The sequence below is a fragment of the Gymnodraco acuticeps genome, unplaced genomic scaffold (assembly GCF_902827175.1).
Source record: "Gymnodraco acuticeps unplaced genomic scaffold, fGymAcu1.1, whole genome shotgun sequence".
Classification (NCBI taxonomy): Eukaryota; Metazoa; Chordata; class Actinopteri; order Perciformes; family Bathydraconidae; genus Gymnodraco; species Gymnodraco acuticeps.
This window is the reverse complement of record NW_022990341.1, coordinates 986,775-1,008,203: the sequence shown is the minus strand read 5'-3', so window position 1 is coordinate 1,008,203 and position 21,429 is coordinate 986,775. Positions and strand designations below refer to the sequence as shown.

General features: G+C 41.7%; 1 protein-coding gene across 6 annotated transcripts; it reads left to right on the top strand.

Moving 5' to 3' along the window:
* Window positions 1–823: 823 nt before the first annotated feature.
* Window positions 824–21,074, top strand: shc2 (SHC (Src homology 2 domain containing) transforming protein 2). Of its 6 annotated transcripts, none has more exons than XM_034223627.1 (15): window positions 1,247–1,939; window positions 2,247–2,599; window positions 4,004–4,789; window positions 8,558–8,628; window positions 12,005–12,065; window positions 12,260–12,379; window positions 12,882–12,935; window positions 13,107–13,158; window positions 13,249–13,375; window positions 15,258–15,438; window positions 17,044–17,137; window positions 18,591–18,761; window positions 18,855–19,183; window positions 19,598–19,744; window positions 20,098–21,074. In XM_034223627.1, the coding sequence occupies exons 2-14, from the start codon at window positions 2,570–2,572 to the stop codon at window positions 19,724–19,726; spliced, it is 2,205 nt and encodes a 734-aa protein (XP_034079518.1). In that variant the 5' UTR covers window positions 1,247–1,939; window positions 2,247–2,569; the 3' UTR covers window positions 19,727–19,744; window positions 20,098–21,074. The 6 variants fall into 6 exon arrangements, with proteins under 6 accessions (XP_034079522.1, XP_034079518.1, XP_034079517.1 ...); XM_034223626.1 differs by having other exon boundaries at window positions 2,078–2,599; XM_034223631.1 differs by lacking the exons at window positions 1,247–1,939; window positions 2,247–2,599 and adding an exon at window positions 824–838.
* Window positions 21,075–21,429: the final 355 nt, after the last annotated feature.

Below are 21,429 nucleotides of genomic sequence, written 5' to 3'. Positions count from 1 at the left end.
CAAACACAGAGCTGAGCTGAGCAGAGCACACACACACACACACACACACACACACACACACACACACACACACACACACACACACACACACACACACACACACACACACACACACACACACACACACACACACACGCACGCACACGCACGCACACACACACACACACACACACACACACACACACACACATCATGCGCCTTGGTGACTGGACATCTCCTTCATAAAACTAATAAAAGGGGGAGTAATCGGGCAGTTCGATGGGTGTAGAGTTGTGTAGAGGTGTGTGTGGTTAACACGTAGCAGCTTGCAGTCACTCGCTGTTCTGATGAAGGTAAACACAGCGAAGGCGGTGCGTAAAAAGGCGCAGCTCTCGGCGCGCTGGTGCTGCACTTCTCAGAAGCGGAGTTACACGTCCCGCTGCCTCCTGATGCTGCCTGCAGCCATTTCATGAAGTGAAGGAGGTTTTCCTTCTATAAAACAGCTGCGGGCAGCAGATACCGTGAGAGTCCCGGACATGAATTCATAGATCAAGGTAGACTGGTTTACTCTCCTGTTTTGCCAATCCGGTGCTTAAACAAAGGCAAGGCAAGGCAAGTTTATTTATATAGCACTTTTCAACACAAGGCAATTCAAAGTGCTTTACAAAAAAATGAAAGACATTAAGAAACCGATCCGCGGACAGGGGGTTGGGAACCCCTGCTCTAGAAGGCCCGCTAGTTAACTGGCTCGAGACAGAGGATTTAGATGAATGCGACGAAGCAATTCATGCGGTTTTATTGTTTTTAACGTTGAAATGACAAGTTCAACAGGTGAAGATGAAGTTGTTGCGGAACTGTTGTGAGTACCCTTTTCAAGACGACAATTCAGTGAAAAGATGGACATTATAATGCCGCGGGGGGGGGGGGGGGGGGGGGGGGGGTGGTGTAAGGTCCAGCTGTGATAGACACGGTTCGCCACTGAATCTGATATCCCACTTTTTGTTGTTGTATATTCACTGTTATTGCAGTGGCACCATAACAGGCTATGCAAAGAGAACTACTTCAGTCATCTATTATATTTTCTCTTTAGGCCTTAAGTAAATAGGCTCTATTACTTTCCCCAGTCAATGATTTCTAAGCAAATGGGAAATAAACTCTCTCTTTACATTTTAACCAAACAAAGTATGTGTAAAGGATTGTGTGTTTAATTAGTACAATATATGACAAGCACAAGTTTAATTTGTGGGCCATATTTCATTATGCTATGAATTAACTGAGGGCCGCTTCAAAATGGGCCTTAGGCTGCATTTGGCCCCCGGGCCGTAGTTTGGACTTGTTCTTAGTTGTAATCACTGTTGACACGGTATGGCTGCTAATGAGTGGTGGAGTATTCACAGCGTGGTTTGTTCCACTCGTATTTGCAAAGTATTCACATACAGAAACAGTGCAGTGGAGTCATTGAAACTATAAGTGTAACATTGGATGCAACCAAGTTTATATTGTTGTTATGAAAATCCAATTTAGCAGCCTATATAAAATGGTTAGTGCATGTTTTAAAATACTCTAATTTAATAGTTTTGCAGCACAAATGATGCCTCAATATCCATTTTACTTTTTTCCATAGTAAGTCTCCAGAGCAGCTATTTGTTTTTAACAGAAAAGGGGACGGAGCGTATTGAGGAAGGTCAGACACTTTCACATTTGTCACCATGCATTGATCCCTTCTGGTTTATCAGTAACTTCCTAAACTCTGTGGAAAACAAACTACACCTGATTGGTTGTTTGGGAAAAGGTGGGATGGCAGTGATTCTGGTGTCAGACAGTTTCTGATAGTGCTTCTCCTGTTATTCAACCTACATATGATGTGGGCTATTTGGAACATTTTCTTTTCTCTGATAACAGTTTTTGGGAAGTTCACTGGGCTTTTTCATCCTCTTTCTCCTCAGAAACTGACATATAGGTAAGCTGCCCAATGCCTTGTTCAACAACTGTTAGTCTGACTAATGTCGTGTTTCAGGGTAGTTGAACATTTCAGCATATTTAGATCAGTGTAGTTTGTTTCTTTACTGTATTGTTTACTCACTTTTGTTTTGGACAGGCACCATGATTATGGGACTCAAGAAATTCGAATGACTTGCATGATTTAATTGAAGTAATTGACAGGAACTTAATGACCTTGTGTTTGTGTGTGTGTGTGTGTGTGTGTGTGTGTGTGTGTGTGTGTGTGTGTGTGTGTGTGTGTGTGTGTGTGTGTTTGTGTGTTGTAGGCGTTATTTATACAGTACATTGCCCCTCTTATTGCGTAACAGATGACCCCGACTATTGGATTATTTCACAATCACTGCAGACATTGCACCCACCCATGTTCATTTTTTAACCACCACAAAACCAAACAACGAAATCCTGCTCAACCCCCCCTTGTCTTACACTAAAAACCCTCATTACCTTTGTGTAAGATGGGAAAAATAAAACAGAATGGAAATGTATAAAACATGGAGGGTGCTTGTGAGGAGCTGAAAGGAGTGTGCTGAGATGTCTGATGGCTCTCTGAGGAGTTGGGAAGAGAATCCAGGCAGATGGGACAGGCTGGATGTTTTCAGACGATGTGTCCCTTATATGTGTGAGTGTGTGTGTGTGTGTGTGTGTGTGTGTGTGTGTGTGTGTGTGTGGCTGCTTCCTTTGTTAAGTTTCAGTCTATTTCCATGACAAATGAATTTACACACTCACTGTGCCTCACACACACACACACACACACACACACACACACACACACACACACACACACACACACACACACACACACACACACACACACACACACACACACACACACACACACACAACACAAAAACACACTTTAACTGATTGGATATGACTCATGCCGGTATTATTTACTCACATTCGCAATCAATTTTTGTATTAACATTTCTGTTTTATATTCCATATTAGTGGGAGCTACAGTTCATTGTGCATTTAAAAAAAAATACAATTCCTTTACTGATATGGATTATGGCAGAAAGGTTATTTAAAATAAGCTAAATACATTGATGGATGAAAAACAAATCAATAGAGGAAATAAGCAAGAATGGAAAAATACTTGATAGGAAACAAGGGATGCTTGATTATTCTGCATATGTTCTGATATTTGAATATAATTAATTGTCCGTTTTTTTGGTCAATTTATAGGTTTATAGGATATATTGTTGCTAACCTATCCTAAAGATAATGTTCCATGACACACGTTATCAATTTCATCTTACACATTACTTTCACGATTCTCTGACACTATTTTATCAAATGTGTCTTGCATTTTTTTATTTAAAGTATGTTAAAAGCATGTTGCATTTTTGGAGGGGCCTCATTGTCAAAACTAAGCTGTTGTGCATATGACAATAAAGCTTTAGAATTTTGAATCCTAAAGGAAAACAATAGGTGATCTGAAGAGTGTAGTGTGACATGTGACGTGTGTGAGAGAGAGAGAGAGAGAGAGAGAGAGAGAGAGAGAGACTAGGGGAGACGGAGCAGAGAGAGGCGAGAGGATGAGAGGACGGGAAGAGAAGAGAGATAGGAGAGAGAGGGAGAGAGAGGAGGAGCGAGGAAAGAGGAGAGAGGGAGGGAGAGGAGAGAGGAGAGGTGCCTGTGGTCAGGCGAGACAGAGATGGTTTTAGCTAATACAGTATGAGAGGAAGGGCAGGGCAGGGGCTAATAGGACCTGACATCATCCAGAGGGGAGGAGAGAGAGGCTGGGAGAGAGAGAAGAGAAGAGGGAGAGCTAATGCAGAGTGAAAGGGAAGAGCAGGCCAGCTCAGACAGAGAGGAGAGTGGCATGAGGCCGGGACAGTGTGTGTGTGTGTGTGTGTGTGTGTGAACGGGAGAGGACCAGACAGCATTCCGTTGACAAGGATTTAGGGCTCCACCTGGAAGATTTTTTCTCTAGTTTTCTCCCCGTCTTCCAATACACCTCTCCCCCTTCCCTTTCCCCCCTTCCCCTCTCCTCCCCCCTCATCCTCTGGCATCCTCTCAGCTCCTGCTCCAGGCGTCTCCTCCGGGCATGCTCCTTAAGCCAAAGTATGGCCGCTTTCGCAACGAGTCTGTGACCTCCTCCTCCGGCGACCTGATGCACAGCTTAGCCATGAGCGGCAAAGTTGTGGCCACACCAGTGGTCTCCGTCTCCGCCACCAGCCTCCCTCTGCCCCCCCTGCCTCATCTGCCTCCCCTGGATCACAGTGCCAGAGCATCCTCCTCCTCCTCTGGGGCCGCAGCCCTGGCCGACTCCCCTTGCCTGGACGGGGATCAGGAGGCCACCACCACCTTCTGCATGCTCATCCCCAGGATGCCCCAGTGGAAGTTCTCCAACTCGCTGCTCAGCCGCAGCCCGTCCAGTTCCAGCTCCAGCAAGGACTCGGGGAAGGCGGCTCCTTCCACAGCCTCACAGAGTTCCTCCCCACACAGGCGCAGTGTTGCGGCCTCCGCCAGTGGCCCGGTGGCCAGCCTCGCAGCGGTGCTTAACTCCTGTGACCCCGTGTGTGTCACCCCCTGCTCCCTGCAGGCGATCCGGGGGCAGAGGGCGGTGGCAGCTGCACATTCGGCCGGTCCAGGGGGGCATGGGTTTGGGGCTATGGAGGCCATGGCGAGCCCCGGGGGTTCCAGCAACTCCAGGTCAGGAATGAGCCGCCGGACAAGGGTGGAGGGCATGTGGCTGGGGGGAGAGGACTTCCCCCAGAAGGGAAACTTCATCCACAAACCCACCCAGGGCTGGCTGCACGCTGACAACACCATTGCAGGACCAGGGGCCTCATATATAGTCAGGGTAGGTCATAAGTTGTTTTTTATGCATGCACATCCACTTAAATTGTTGTACATCTAAAAAGAACATATTTTCTTTCTCTGCTGCTTACATATAATCAAATCAAACTTCATTTATATACTTTTCATACACAAAGGTAACTCAAAGTGCTTCACAAAACCAATACATAGATAATTTACAAATAAAACCAATACTATTTCCCCTTCCAAGGTAATAACCAGAGTAACAGCTTTGTCATTACACACATATGTATTTATATATACACATCCACATTCATACATACATAACTGCTCACAGGAATCAGTGGACAATATTAATGAGTCCTTTAAAGGTGTCTCTATCTGTGTGTGAAACAAAAGGACACCTCAGTGCCGGCAGCTTGTTATGCAGCACATGTGGCGAGGGGCTGGGGAATACATAATCCAGATAGATGGCTTGGTAGAGACTGCGTCAGGGCGGGGAAGATACACCTTGGAATGATGTGCACAGACTGTAGTGAGGAGCATTATTTTACGGCAGAAAGTGGATCTAACGTATGTTTTATGTGGATCGTGGGAGTGGTCTTTGTGCGGTTTCTGGATTGTTTACATTTATAGGAGCCTATGTTAACCATTAAATGTTATTTACAATCCGTGTGCCTTGTGAATCCCAATGGTTACTGTAGTACAATTATTTGAGTAAGCTTGGGTTACGTTTTTAAAATTGATCGCAAACTATTTTTTTGCTATCATGAAACTAAACCAGGCTGCAAAAAGAAATAGTTGGCTGTCCCACTAGAGTAGAAGGGATATGAAGAGATATCTCTATCTGTGTGAACATGACATGTGTTTACAAAGGGTTACCATCCCAGGCAGGCTGCTTGATGTCAATGTCAATGATCTCTCCCCCCCCCCCCCGCCGCCTGTTCACCTCCACCCCTCTTTACTCTGCTCTTCCCCCTCTCCTCAAAACTAATGACATGACGCTTGATTAGCCCAGTCTGGGGCTCAAGCACGCTTTCTAATGCCATTATACAGGCACCATTCATTCGTATATTCAATTACATTAAGTCACAGCCATTTGCATCATGTGATGCGGATGGGGATGGGGGGGGGGGGGCTAATGAAGACCTCTCCTCACCATGCAGAGCTTTCCTAGATTCATAACAAGTGCTGCTTTATGTGTGATTGATATCTCAGTTGATTTGCAGACAGGTTATTGTTAAAGGGGCGCCACAATAATGTGATGTGACCACTGACCTGCACTGAAAACTGAAACGTTGACTATAAATAAATGTATGAGGTCAACAAATGTCACATATATTAAGTTTAATAGTATAATACTAAGTTATACATACTATGTTTTGCTTAATATCATTGCTTTCAACTAAACTAATACAGTTGTGTGAAATCTGTTGATATAATACATTTAATTCAATTCAATGTTTCTCACTGTGTGTAAGCTAATGATTGAGATCAGAATCAGAACACTTTTATTCGTCCCAAAGAGAGGAAATGCACATTTGTAACGGCAAGTAAAGATAGCCTAATTAAGAAGCATTAACACATTTCAGATAAAAAGTAGAAATTACACAATTTACATTTTAGAAAATACACATCCAGTAACAGTTTTGAGATATAGCAGCCTGGTGAAAGTATACAAGGTGGAAGTATATATTGCACAGCTATTTACGGTTTATATATACAGTATTGCACATAAGTAGTATTGCACAACAGGGGTGTTATAGTCTTTGTTGCATTTCACAGCAGCTGAAGGAATGTTAAACGTGCACTCTGTGGTAAATCTATGCAGCGAGGAGCACTTGCTGCATGCATTAGTGTCAAAGTGACAGTGGATTTCTGCTGCACTGTGCCTTTTTTAAGCAACATAGCTACCATAGCACACAGCTCTCCCTCCTCTATTTCTGTTCTCCCTGACACACAGTCACTCCTCTGCTGGGAAAGACACAAATATGATTCTTAGTATTGGTTTTCTCCTCTGCACCGTGTCTTTGTTCACACGGCGTGTCATGCTCTGGGTCTGGCCTGCATCTGCCATCTCTGACAGCCAGGATACTGCAGCACACAAAGCGCTGCAGCTGCCAGCTATCATCAGGAGAGCTATAAAAACTGACTGCTATCTTTTTATGCTGTTCTGTCACAATCTGGTGCACAATATTTACCAGCCCATTTATTCTGCATGGTAATGTTTTGGTCCTTTCATGGTGCAACGAGTACATGGTGTTGCTCTGAAGAAGGAACTTTATTCCACAGTTTGAAAATGTTCTTTGGCAACATGAGATATACAAACCAAACAGGCGTGCATGTACTGAACAAAATTGAATCATTCACCATCTACACTATTCAGATACGTCCAGCTGTCCTCATCCGTCCATCATGCATCCATTCGTCGAAACACAACGCACGTGCTTCACCAAGGTTTTTGAACGGGGATGCCAGTGTTATTAGATTTCCGAGGAATGCTTCTCGCGGTGTCCCTGTGGCAAAAGGAGTAGTGTCCAGGAGAATTGTCCCAAAGGAAGCGCGAGCAGATAGGGTGATAGAAGAAGGGATGTGTTTCATCAGCAGATGTGTGTGACAATGGAGGCATTGGCAAAGAGAAGGGAATGAAAAAAAGAGAGACAATTTAATTTACTGATGGGAGACTTCCCCTCGTCTACAAATCTTGTTAAAAAGCGCTTTAAGCTCTCTGGCTCAAAGCTCTCTCTCTCTCTCTCTCTCTCTCTCTCTCTCTCTCTCTCTCTCTCTCTCTCTCTGTGTGTTTGTTTTTATGGCTGCCGTGTTCTGTCTGTTGCCGTCACTAACTGGAAACTGCACTAAATACGGGAGTGACTGAGCCAAAGTACGGTTAGAAAGGATGTCAATTATGTATCACCAAATTAGCTTCACCAGGAGTTTATAAATCAATCCAAGATTTAAATTCAATAGGCTTTATTGACATGGCATGCGTTAGACTTAGCACTTTTACAATTATCAACAACATTGAATGAAATGAACAACATGGAAAATACTAAATTAATATAATATGAATGAAAAACAGGTGAAACATAGAATAAGGGGTCACTAATACCTTCCATAACTAATGATAACAATAATAGTGTGATTAATTGTATGTGCTTTATGTTTTGTGTTATTATTAATGAAGACAGTGGGGCATGGTAAGAAAAAACGTTTTAATCAGTTCCTGGAAATATGGAAATATTCTGTATAGATATTTCATGAAAACGGCAGGTAATCTGAAATAGAAATGCAAAGTCATACATGTTGCTCACCCTCCATCTTGTCATGTAAACGTCACATTATGCAAACTACTTTTTAATTTAAGTCCAAGACATCTTATCATGCATTGATTGAGTCCACTGAAAACACTCCCATCTCTCAGCCTCCCCCCCCAGAGGCTTCAGAAGCTGCAGGTTGAGTTTGATGTGGAGCTTTTAGTGCTGCTAATCTAGTGAAGGTGCTATTAGCACCCCAACCTGACAGCCATTAGGACGCTGCTCAGCTGCTGCTCCTCACCGGAGTCCTCTGTAATGGCCTCTATGTGGATATGAGTTAGATTATGAGGCATTGTTGGGCATAGTCATGCGTACTAATAGAGTAATACTGCAGAAATGTCTTTGAAAGAAGATTTGTAATGCAACTCAAATGCTGTTTTGATCAATTTGCCTCCAAATGCAATACTTGCTATAGCTACATAACAAATCATATAGATGCTTATTTATATGCTTATTCATACATTTCGCTTAAATGTTTCTTTTGTTTCTTTTTGCAGTACATGGGCTGTATTGAAGTACTGAAGTCAATGCGCGCCCTGGACTTCAACACGCGGACGCAGGTCACAAGGTACGCTGTTAACCCTCACTATTGGTAATGATGAGTCAGGACACTCTGATCCAAGATGTATAGCGTCAACTGAAGTATCAGCCACTATGTTATTAAATTACACGCTAACGATGGAGTGTCAGCACTTTCTTGAAGTAAGAGTAAGAGGAACTGTGGAGAAATGTTGTGTTTCATTAACACAATATTGAAATCCTACAAGGTCACTCAAAATATTTCCAAGAAGGTGCAGTGAAAATGAAATGCCAATGCAATCAAACAAATCTAAACAAAGGTCACAAGGTTTTCTGCAATGGCAGCGATGTAGTGTTGTGTGTCCCATGGAGACAAATAGATCCACTCTATATGTGCTCACTGACGCTACATGTATGTATAAAACTAGGCCTCAGGGTCTCAGTGTGACGGTGTTGTGTTGTTATGCCCTACATGTGATGTTATTGTTATAAAAGCCGGGCTCTTTGCAATCCTCTGCCTCATGGGAGGAGTGCACTGCCTCTCCGTCTCTCTCCCTCCTCTCTCTCCTCCACAATCGATGGGCAGTAATCGGAGCCTGCCGTGCAGCCAAGGCTTAAGTGCAGGGGGAGGAGGCTGCAGAAGATAGAGTGATGGAGATGGAGATCTATTATTGATGATGTTTACTAATGACTGTGGAAAGCTGCAGCGGCCCCCCCCACGAACGCACCCTGCTGGATAATGTCTGTGGTTGAAACTTACTGAGGAGGAGGGGAGGAGGGGAGGAGGAGAGTTAAAAAACAAAACAACAAAACAAACATTAGCAAAGTGAGAAACTATACTGAGCATTAGACCAAGTGTTATAGTGTAGTCATGATTAGGCCCTATTATGCACATGTTCAGGTTCATATCAGTATGTAGTGTCTCTACATGTCTCCATGCTTTAATGTTCAAAAAGCTCTTTATTTTTCTCATACTGTCTGAGCTGCAGCACCTCTTTTCACCCTCTGTCTGAAACCAGAGCCCAGTCTGCTCTGATTGGTTATATGGCCGGCTCTGTTGTGATTGGTCAACCGCTTAGAGATGTCCCGCCCCTTATCACGTACAATGTGTTTGAGGGCTATCCAATAGAAGCGCGAGTGTTACATAGTGTTATGGAAGTAAACAAAGGAGTCCAATGGAGGCGTTTCAGGCAGGGGGGAGTGTGGGAGAGAAACTCCCTCTGGAGGGAACTCCAAAACACCAAAACATTTATAACACCACAGGATGTGAAAGGACATGTATGAATGGCAGCTTTAAAACAGACTTCCAAATTGTGCAGAGACGCTAACGACACGCAGTTTCTGATTCCTTAGGGAACATGGCGATCTGTCCCACACGGCTAAAAATCAATGATTGATTTGTCTATGTGATCTAACACATTTTTAACATTAGTAACATCATTTGCTATAAATTATTTTTTGCTGGGAGCAATTAATAAGCAGCATTTTAGAAACAAAGCCTTTCCTTTTTCTCGCCTAGCTGACTTGTACAAGTTCATTTTGTCCTTGAAAACCACAACAACACATTCAGTGTGTGTCAGAATTTCACAAATGCCCTTCAGATTGAGGAAGGTGCGTTTTCCCAACAGTGCCCTCTGTGTCCGGGTGTTAAACAGCAACAGCAGTGATAATGAGGCCTGGCATTTTATGGTAGGGAAGATAACGAGTCTGCAGACAAAAACAACAACAGCCCATCCCTCTCCTCCTCCTGCCTTTGCCCTCTCATCAGCATGAGTCATTGTGGTGTTTTCAAAAATCCCTGAGAAGACCTTTACTGGAGATGGGGCCCGGTATCTCTGCTTTTTAAATATTTACGAGCCACTTGATAGGGGCAGCTGGGTTCTTGACTGCTGTCCTCTCTGTCCCCTGGCAGCGAGCTCCAGCTTCAAATCCACATTATGCCTCCCGACCGCCATCAGACACACGGGGGACAGAGGCTTTAAACGCCCATTAGACGGCCATTCCAGGAGTTATAGCAGCTTTACTGCAAAGTTGTAAAAAAATCTGCCGAGAGAATTGCACTGTGGCAAATAAATGTGAGTTATGATGCCATAAAGAAGCGGTAGAAGGCTCTAGACATTTTATATTTGCCTTAAATTATAGTGTTTCTTCTTCCCTAATTCAACAGGAAGTTAAACAGGAGTTTGATAAACAACCACTGTGAATGACGGCTGGTGGTAAGAAGTGTAGTGCTTCTGAACAGACCTTTTTCCTGACCTTTGAACTGTGTTGGGTCTGTGACCTGTGACCTTAGCCCGAGGGAGGAACACACAGCTTCTGTTCATGTTTAACCTCAGGATTTACCATTTTTGTGTTGCACAAGTTTCTTGTAGACTGAACAATGTTTTAAAGAGGCCCTATTACGCTTGTTGGGGTTTTCCTTTTCCTGTAGTGTGTTAAGGCTGAACAAGGACGTGGAATCAAATGCACGATGCAGAGACAAACAAAGTATAAAAATAAAGTGTTTTAATGTAGACAGGTCATAACACACTGAATACATAAAGCAACAAAACAAACACTCAATAAACTGTCTAACCTATACTATCAAAAAACTACAAAAACTATTTACTTAATCTAACTCTATGGACGATAATAACTCTATGGACAATGACAAAATGATCTTACGCTGGAACGCACAAGACAATCTGGCAACGAGACAGGGGAAGACGAGAACTATATATACTAGACAGACAACACCAGGTGAAGACAATTAGACAATCACAACAGCGGGAAAACAGACAAGGCAGAAAACGTACTTTAGACACATGAGGGTAGACAAGACCATCAAAATAAAACAGGAACCTATCTAAACACATAACATGAAACCTAAACTAGGGAACAATCTTAGCAGAGCCGTCTACGCACAACATAGTGTTACATGGGTTTGTGTGCATGTAAATGGTCTGCAAACATTAAAAATCTCTCCTACACATGTGCCCTGCCTGAAATGCCTCCATTGGATTCCTTTATTTACTTCCTAAACATATAACACTCCTGCTTCTATTGGCTAGTGCTTCAACCGATTGCACGTGATAGGCTAAGGGGCGGGACATCTCTAAACGGTTGACCAAACACAACAGAGCCGACCAGATAACCAATCAGAGCAGACTTGGCTCTGATTTCAGACAGAGGGGGAAAGAGGTGCTGTAAACATGTCACAGTTGAGGGGCAAAATACTAATATGAACCTGAAAAAGAACAGAACATTCAAAGCAATACATATCAGTTGTACTCCTCACATTGTTGTCACTGGATTGTTAATATCTGGGTGTATAGTTAACAAGATACAGCTGATTTGTTATTTGTAGTGTCCTTCTAGGTATTAGTTTAGTAGTCAGTGTCTCCCACTATAGTCTAACCTTTGACCTCTCTTCATTCCCTAATTAGGGAGGCCATCAACAGGCTGTGTGACACTGTGCCAGGCGGGAAAGGAGCATGGAAGAAGAAGGTTAGTAGTAAACTTTAATCCTATTCTCCATGTTTTATTATACTATACTAACTAAATACTAAATTGTTTAATTTATGCTAGAACTAGATAGGTTTAAGATACTGCTGTGGTCTTAAGACACTTAAAACTCTCAGTAACTGATTCTTGTGCGATATCATTTCCACTGTATTCTTTTTTGGTAATTCCTCATGTAGACCACGAACAAAGCTCTCCAGACTGTGATGGGGAAGAGTAACCTGCGATTTGCCGGCATGAGTATTGCAGTCAATATTTGCATAGATGGCCTCGGTCTGCTCATCCCTACCACACGACAGGTATGATGATATAACTAGTGTGAGTATACTGATATATTCGCCCTAATATGCAAAATAAATTGCTTTGTTTCAGAATTATACAAATAATCCCTCCCTCCCTGAATCCCGAATATTTGAAACAATCACACATTTGACTCTGTTTCGTTAATAATAGGTGTTAAAGTGGTGGTAAATGATTGCTTAGACTCATGAAATAATTAATTAAACCTTGCTCCGGAAGAATTTCAATGTTTACATGATGTTCAGAAGCATTTCCTCATTTCTAAAAACCAACATTTGGAAAATAATAATTGCACGTTTCTATACAAAGCTTAAAAAGTCTTAGTGTATTGGCAAATCTTCCTAACCTAAATCATTTGATCCTTGGTCTGTACTTTATCGAAACTATTTTTTATTTTGGCATCACTATTGTTCCTTTCAATGTGTTTTTGTATCCCCATCTTTTAACAATGACATGTCAAAGTAGAATATTGGAAAAACCTTGATCCCTTTTCTCTCCCAGGTGATAGCGCACCATCCCATGCAGTCCATCTCCTTCGCCTCAGGAGGAGACACAGTGAGTGCAGCGTTTCACTCCCAGCTCTCTTTTACGTTGTTGGACATTTTAGGCAGGCTGCACATATCTGACTGGATTCCATTTGACTGGTTTCCAATCCCATGACCATAGGAATCAATGAGGGCTTTCATTATATACATCTAATTGAATGTATCCTCCTTTCTTTTGCAGGACACGCCTGATTATGTTGCGTATGTGGCCAAAGACCCAGTGAACCAGAGAGGTATGTCCTGAAAGGCTTCTCCGTCAGCTTCCCTGCCTGTTTCATAACCACATAAAAAGAAAATGTGACCTCTTGTTTTGTCTCCTCCAGCGTGTCACATCCTGGAGTGCTCGGACGGTTTAGCTGAGAGTGTCATCAGCACCATCGGCCAGGCCTTCGAGCTGCAGTTCAAACATTACCTCCACAGTCCTCCCAAAACCATGATGTCTATGGAGAGGTAACGTGCCGCCCAGACACACCATGACCTCTATGAAATGATGAAAATACTTTTTTTCGGAGGCACTGTCCTCCAAAGTCGTGAAATAACATAAGATAAGATTTACCTTTATTCATCCACGTGGGGAAATTCAGGAGTTAAAGCAGCAAAAGAGTGGGAGTGACAAACAGGAGAGTACAGATTAACACAATGTAAAAGGATGGTAAAGACATATATCATTGAATTCTAAAACAAATAAGTGCTCAGAAATAACTTAATTGCATAGACTACTATTAGAGTACTGAAGTAATATAATTTAGACAACAAAATAATTGTTTAAATTCTTTGTATGCAAATGTCCATTAAAAGTCTAAAAGTCGAGTTATTTTAGGAAGATTGAATACCCAGTAGTGATGTGACGTTCGCGAAGGATCCGATTCTTTTGAACGACTCTTTGGTACGAACAAAGGGAACCGAGTCGTACTTGGTGAGAGCCGTTCTTTCTATCGTTGGTTCACTGCCTGCTATAAATCCACTCGCCTTTAAAGGAACTTTCTTTCCTGAATGCAAACTTGCCGTATAGACGATGGCACAACGCATGCTGCTTGAGTAGTAGTTTGGCTGCTGAGAGATGTAGCAAGTTATACATTTTCTGTGAGTAAAAGTGGATTTCTGGCAATAGAGTGAATCATTATCCTGGTGATTATTTCGCAGATAAAGCTATTAACCCCGCCCCCTTAAAAAAAAGGGCATTACGGCTCTTTGAAGGGAGCCGTAATTCCAGTCACTAATACCGAGAGGACGTGAAGATGGATATCGGCACTATGAATCATTCAATAAAAAAGCTTTTTCCACCTCAAAAATCTAATTTCCTGTATAACAGATTCCCTTGTTATTCATCATAAGTAAACAATGATAGTTTGTTCCTGATTTTCCTCAAAATAAATCTGATAATATTGATCCTCACAGATGAACCCTGAGGTGTGGAGGATGTCACTGCAGACAGAGGACGGAGTTCAGACTGTTAGTGTTTTCTATTCAGATGAATGTCTTCCTGCCGCCAACAGCAGCTCTGAGGATCTATTTATATCCAACAGATTTATATAGATCACTTCAGGATGTGGGGATGTCATCTGATCGGACTCAATCCATTTCAGAACCCAGATGGCTATTCTTAAAGAGTATTAATACAATAATAATAATCAACATTATTGTTTAGAGCAGGAGTTTTCAAAGTCAGAGACCGACAAAGCCCAGCCCCCTTAGTTTACTTGATACATTTGGCTAATTTCCTGAATGCCAATATGCTAATAGTTATGTAATTTGATCCCATAGAGATGATTATGAGCAAAGATAGCTTAATAGTGCTGTTTGACACAATTTCAGACAACAACAAATAAATAAAAAGGCCACTCCCAAGGCATTTGTTCGTTTTTGACTGGTAAAAAGTGGTAAAAACAGTACAATTCCCCCCCCCCCCCCAGAAAATAACTATCTCTTTAACCAAATCATTCATATAAAAACTTGTCTATGGGCTCTTCTCTTAAAAACTAATCTCATATTGTTTCACTTCCTGTCTCTACTCAAACAGTTTGGTGCTGTGCTTGAGAGGCTGTTCTTTAAAAAATATGTTTTTTTTATAGAAGCTGTGGTACCACTTGTGCAGAAACAATAATCAGATGTCATTCATTCGTCATTTGGATTGTCTATGGTGTCATTTTGTACCTTGTTTATTCTGTTAGACAACATTTATTGCATGTCTTTCAACCCTGGGAGTTTTTCCTTATGCTGTACAGTCTGTAAAGCCCACTGGGACAAAGGTGTCATTTGTGATATTGGGCTATATAAATAGCATTTGATTGATTGATAGAAATGTATGTTTTACACCCGTGACCTTCTTCAGGTCTGTAAGGACGGAGGAGCCGGTGTGGGCGGAGGAGGAGGACTCATCTGAGCACAACTACTACAACAGCATCCCAGGGAAGGAGCCTCCCGTCGGGGGGGTGGTGGACTCTAGGCTGCGGCCCAGTGGATCTCTGCTGGGTCACATCCACACACAGCCTCAGAGCAAGACCGCAGCACAGGTGAGGAACACCAGGCAGGGCTTCAGAAACAACATTAAGTCAGGTCAGGTTCTGGATGCACTAATGTTATCACAGATTAAATTACAGCTACATCTGGTGATCATCAAGCAGAGCAAGTCCAAGCTTCATCTGATACTAGCTCTTTGATATCTCCGTCAAAAGCTGGTGACTGATATGTTTTCCTGCTCCTTCTGCTGTTTAATGTACATGCAGGGGTGGAAGAGGTAACAAAGTACATTTACTCATAGATTTTAGAAATACTTTAGTACTTTACTTGAGTATTTCCATTTAATGCTACCTAATACTTTTACTCCACTATATTTAAAAGGGAATTCATGTAATTTTACTCCACTACATGTATTATAATGTAGTAGTAGATTTTGCATTAAAAAACATGGGATAAACTTTTAACATAATCCAAAATTAAACTACTGGATTAACTGTTTAAATTGAAGGGTAAAACTATACAATATATTATAAAACTATGCTTGTGTACAACAGTAAAATGCTGCTTGATGCAACCATGTCAACACTCTAATAATGTCACAAATATAATAATATATCACATGTGGAGGATATTTTTCTGCAGAAATAGTACATTTTCTCTTGATAATACTACTGTATTTTACTCATAATGGAGTATTTTGACATGAATGTATTGCTACTTTTATTTAAGTAAAGGATCTGAATACTTATTTCACCTCCGATCATAATCCAGTAGTTTTAGATATGATTCTGAAATGGTATAATGAGTACTTTTACTATTGGTACTTTAACTTGATGTCAATACTCCTTGGATACAGGGCTTTTACTTGTAACAGAGTCATTTTACAATTTAGTATCCCTACTTTTACTTAAGTAGGAAATCAGAGTACTCTGTTTACATGGATTTAAACAGCAGGAGCAAGACAATAAACTCCATCGCTGTCTTCCTGCCTGCACCGTACAGTAATTGCCGAAGATAGATGTGATTACATAAAAAGCCTCGCGTTGCCCAGCGTGAGAGAAATCATCGCTCTCTGCCGGCAAAATATGGTGACATGCTGTGGCTAATGTTTCAAGGAGAGTGCTTCAAAACTACATTATGTGGGGGACAAGAGATGAGAGAGTTGTGCATGCAACAGGTAAAGAGAAACAAATGTATTTAGGGTAGTGATGGGAATAACGGCTCTTTGAAGGGAGCCGGATCTTATGGCTCCGTTCCTTTCCGAGAGCCGTTCAAAAGAGCCGTTTTTCTTTTAAGTGGCGGTGGAGATGATTTCTTGACCCTGCTTTAAATTATATTTTGGCTTTACAAATGTTGCACTCCGCTTTATCATTGCCTATGTTTTTTTTTTAAGTGCATCCAAATGCTGCTGTTTTTTCGCGTTTGGCTCATTTTTTCACCCGAAAAGTAGGGGCGGGTCTTCACGGAATACGCTTGGGGAACAAAATCCAGCTGTTTCACTGTTCACATAAAGGCGAGTGGATTTATGGCAGGCAGTGAACCAATGGTAAAAAGAACGCCTCTCTCACCAAGTACGACTCGGAGCCGTTCAAAAGAATTGGATCGTTAGCGTACGTAACATCACTAATTTAGGGTGTGTTTCTGTTGTGTGTTTGCAGATGGGCTCACCAGCCAGGAGGGAGCAGACCTCTTACCCCCCCGGGCAGCTGTGCTATGAGCTGCACTGGGACACGGAGACCACCAGCAGCTCAGGTGAGACCCCCTGTGGTGCTGCACAGGTACAACATCTGGAAATAAACATGATGTGTACTTCTCTCACAGAAAATGTTTACTCTAGTGCACGTCCCAGTCATCACTGAACGTTGTGCCCTGAATAAAACTCACTGACCTTCTCACACAAACACAGTACCACCAGTATTTGGATCCTTTCAAAATCACCTTGATAACATTATTTTTAGGATTATTAATCTGATAAAGTACTTTGAGGTTTAATCATCTTTCATAGGAGCATCAAGATTCCCTGAATTACATTTGGATCATTATGATAGTTAATCCTCCAATAGAATCAGAAGTGGTAATACAGTCATAATTAGGGATGGGTATCATTTGAAATGTATCGATTCCGATTCCGGTTCTGCTTATCGATTCCCCGTTTCGATTCCAAAATTGTAAAAGAAAGAGGTCAAACGTTTAGATAACAAAAATATCTTTATTCATTTAAGCTTTAACTGACATTTTTACAAATAAAAAATATACATGCAATACAAATTTATTGCACAATAGCTGTGCTTTATTTTAACTGAGCTATGCCTGTGGCAAGCTATTAACAGGCATTACACTGTGCCTTGTCTTTTTATTTTTTAGTGTAGTGGAGCCTCACTTTAGAGCGTTTACCGCGGACCCGGTGGAATACAGGGTCTACCGCGTTTAGGAACCGTTAAGCAGAACCGAAATTGTGTATTTTGTATGGGTACCCGGCATTTTCTTATCGGTTCTCATCTGGAACTGAATTTTGGTTCCCAACCCTAGTCATAATACAATTAGAATGAAGATAGCCAAGTTTAATTTATTACCAATCTATCTACCTATAAGTACAAAAAACAATTGTCAACTGTCCAATTAGATAAACCTGAAGATTATAATACAATTGTAAGACTTTTGACATAATACATAATATATAATGGTCAAGGTTTAGTGGAAAAAACTGCAATAAAGACCCAGCAGCAAAAACAATTATTGTAAGCTTTCCTGCTTATTTTTTAGAAGATTATTTTGGTGTGGGTATCACATATTATAAAGTCGATCTAGTGGTACAAAAACTGCATTCTCATGAGTGGCTTCATTCATTTGATCTATAATTATGAAAGAATCTGACGATACAATACGCATCATGATACAGGGTTAGAAATAAAAATAGCTAGATCCTAAGCAAGATGGTATATTGTGATTGATTCATCCTTAATCATGCAATTAGCGATACACGTCTTCTTCAATACATGCCACACCTGGATAAATTGTCTTGGCTAATTTATGGAGTTTAACAATAAACAGAAAGTAGCATCTGACATATAACGTTTTGATTTCAACCACTAGAGGACGCCAAAACACTAAACAAGTTTAGCACAAATCTAAAGATACACATGACACAAACAAAAACACTTATCCAAGTCAAAGATGGTGTGTTTAAGGCTCCTTTTCCCCTCAGGTCTGACATCAGACGGTTACCTGTGTGCTGACGGCCAGCCTCCAGGCAACAGAGATTACGAGGAGCATCAGTACGTGAACACCCAGAGTCTGGAGAACCTGGAATCACTGGCCAACGGATACAGAGGGTCCAGGGTGCCCGAGAGTCCAAAGAAAGACCTCTTTGACATGAGTAAGTCCTGAGAGATAGATATAGTAAAGATAAGCACACTTCTTATTTAAAAAAATACTGTAGAGTGACGGCATTTGTATTTGTGAAACATTGTTGTCCTTGCAGGGCCCTTCGAGGACGCCCTGAAGCTCCACGAGGCCTGTGGTGGAGCTGTTGGAGCTGCAGGGGGAGGTGTGGGGGTCCTGGAGGATCAGTGGCCCAGCCCCCCCCGCCGCAGAGCCCCCGTGGCCCCCAACGAGGAGCAGCTGCGCAGGGAGACCTGGTACCACAGCCGCCTGAGCAGGAGAGACGCAGAGAAGCTGCTGGTCAGAGACGGAGACTTCCTGGTCCGGGAGAGCACCACCAACCAGGGGCAGTACGTCCTGACAGGCATGCACTGTGGCCTCCCCAAACACCTGTTGCTGGTGGACCCCGAGGGCGTGGTGAGTCAAGAAGCAAGGAAATAAACACACCAGAAACATGTCTGCCAGTTGGCCTGAACACAACAACTAATTTCCTTCTTCTTCTTCTTAAACTCCCACTGTACATTTTCCATTTATATTCAATCTAATATTCAATAATCAATTTCTTGCACAATTAATATATATATATAATATCCTGCATTATATTTTGTTACTGTACATTTGTATTTCCACATGTATATTTTCCACATGTATATATTTTAACTTTTTAATGCTATTTTATTTTTATTTCAGAAATATTTTGGATTGATCATTTCTAGTGTCTTAATTTCTCTTATGTACATTGCCTTGTCTTTTTATGCTGCTGCAACACAAACATTTCCCAAATTGGGATTAAAAAAAAGTACTTATCTTATCTTGCTGTCCTCATTACAGGTCCGGACAAAAGACATGTTATTTGAGAGCATCAGCCACCTCATAGCGTACCACCTGAAGAACGAGCTGCCTATCGTGGCAGCAGAGAGCGAGCTGCACCTCAAACAGGTGGTCCGGAGGAAGCTGTGAGACCCCTGGCCCTGCACGGTAAGCAGGCAGTATATTAACCATGTGTGCAATAACTAAAAGGATTGAATGAATGGAAATGCAAAAATGTATGGGGCAGTGCCGTGGATGACAAATACCATTTAGAAACTCTTTATGTTAATACATAATTAGATGGATATAACTCCCATAAAGAAATACATGTTTTCAATTTGCAGGTTGTTGATGATTTGTGAGGGTAAACAATTGGAACAAATTAATGTGACATAGCATTTCTGCATGCAATACAATGACAAATCATCTAGTGTTAGACATGCGACTGTTGTCTACAAGCTCACAAAATTACAAAATTGTGCAAAAAATATAACATTTTCTGTGTCGTCTATATTTCACAGCTGTTTTCAAAGGTCGCCATGCAAAAACAACACGGAAATGAATGGAATTAATAATCCCAGGATGGATATTCTTCTGGAACAAAGGATGTCACTGATTTCCATGAACAGTTCTTCCAAGTAGAGTGTCTCCTTTTACTTTCTCTGCCTTTTGCCCACAAGGATCAACCAAACTATCCCTCGCCTATCATAAACTCCTCAGCATGCAGCTATTAAGCTAAAACAACAACCAGAATCTACAATTTGACAGATTTCAGACCCGGAAAATTGTCAAATGTCAAAGATTTAGGGGACATTTGTCTGTAGAGGACCCAACTTCGGGAAATGGAAAAAGGATTTGAGGTGACGTCTCAAAAAGCCTGTAAAAGTGAAGTGCTTCCAGTAAACCACCGCCTATCACACACCGGACAAATCATGGATATCCCCAGAACAAAACTGTCAATCTGCTACAGACACTATGTACAAATCTGAAGATGTCAAATGACTCACTGGGTCATTTCTATGTGAATGTAGGAAATGAAAATGCTGCAACTCTAAAAGACAATTTAATTTGAATGTAAAGAGTGTTTGTTGTTACGTGTTTACAGGTCTGCAGTGCCTGACTCTGAGATGGCACAATGGAAACAAACCAAGCATGATTAAGTGCTGAATTTATAAAAAAAAAAGCCACATGATTGTCTGCCTTTTTATGTTTCATTGCCGTTGCGGGAAGGATTTCTGATTCTCTATGATAACCAAGGCACCAAAACCCACTTAAAGGTCACCTATTGTGCAAAATCCACTTGTTCATGTATTTTCTACATCAACATGTGTCCCCTCTGCGTTAAGAGATTCTGAAAGTTTCAGAAAAAAATATTCTCTCTCTTTTTGTCCTGATCCATTTCTATAAAAACCTGTCTGAAAATGAGCTGATCAGATTTTGGCCACTTTATGATGTCATAACGATTTTTTGGCTTGTGTAACCATTAGCCAATCAGCAACCAAGGTAACCCCCCCACCTTATCACCTGCATCTCCTCCTAGAGCACCATTGTGTTCTTTGTAACCAGATATCTCTCAGAGGGGCGTGGGGCGGGGCTCCTTATTTTCATCTAAAGTAACAGACAGAGAATCAGCACTTTGGAAACAGGGCTGAAACAGAGGGGATTATGGGATGCTGCAATGATCCGTTTGGTATTTCAGCCAATCAGAAACATGTTTTGTATATATCTGAGACCTATAATATATTGATGAAAAACAGTATAATAGGGGACCTTTAAGAAACGCATACTATCTTTGTATCGACAGTCAACTAGACATTGACTTGAAGGTTTGATCATTTACCATAAATATCTGT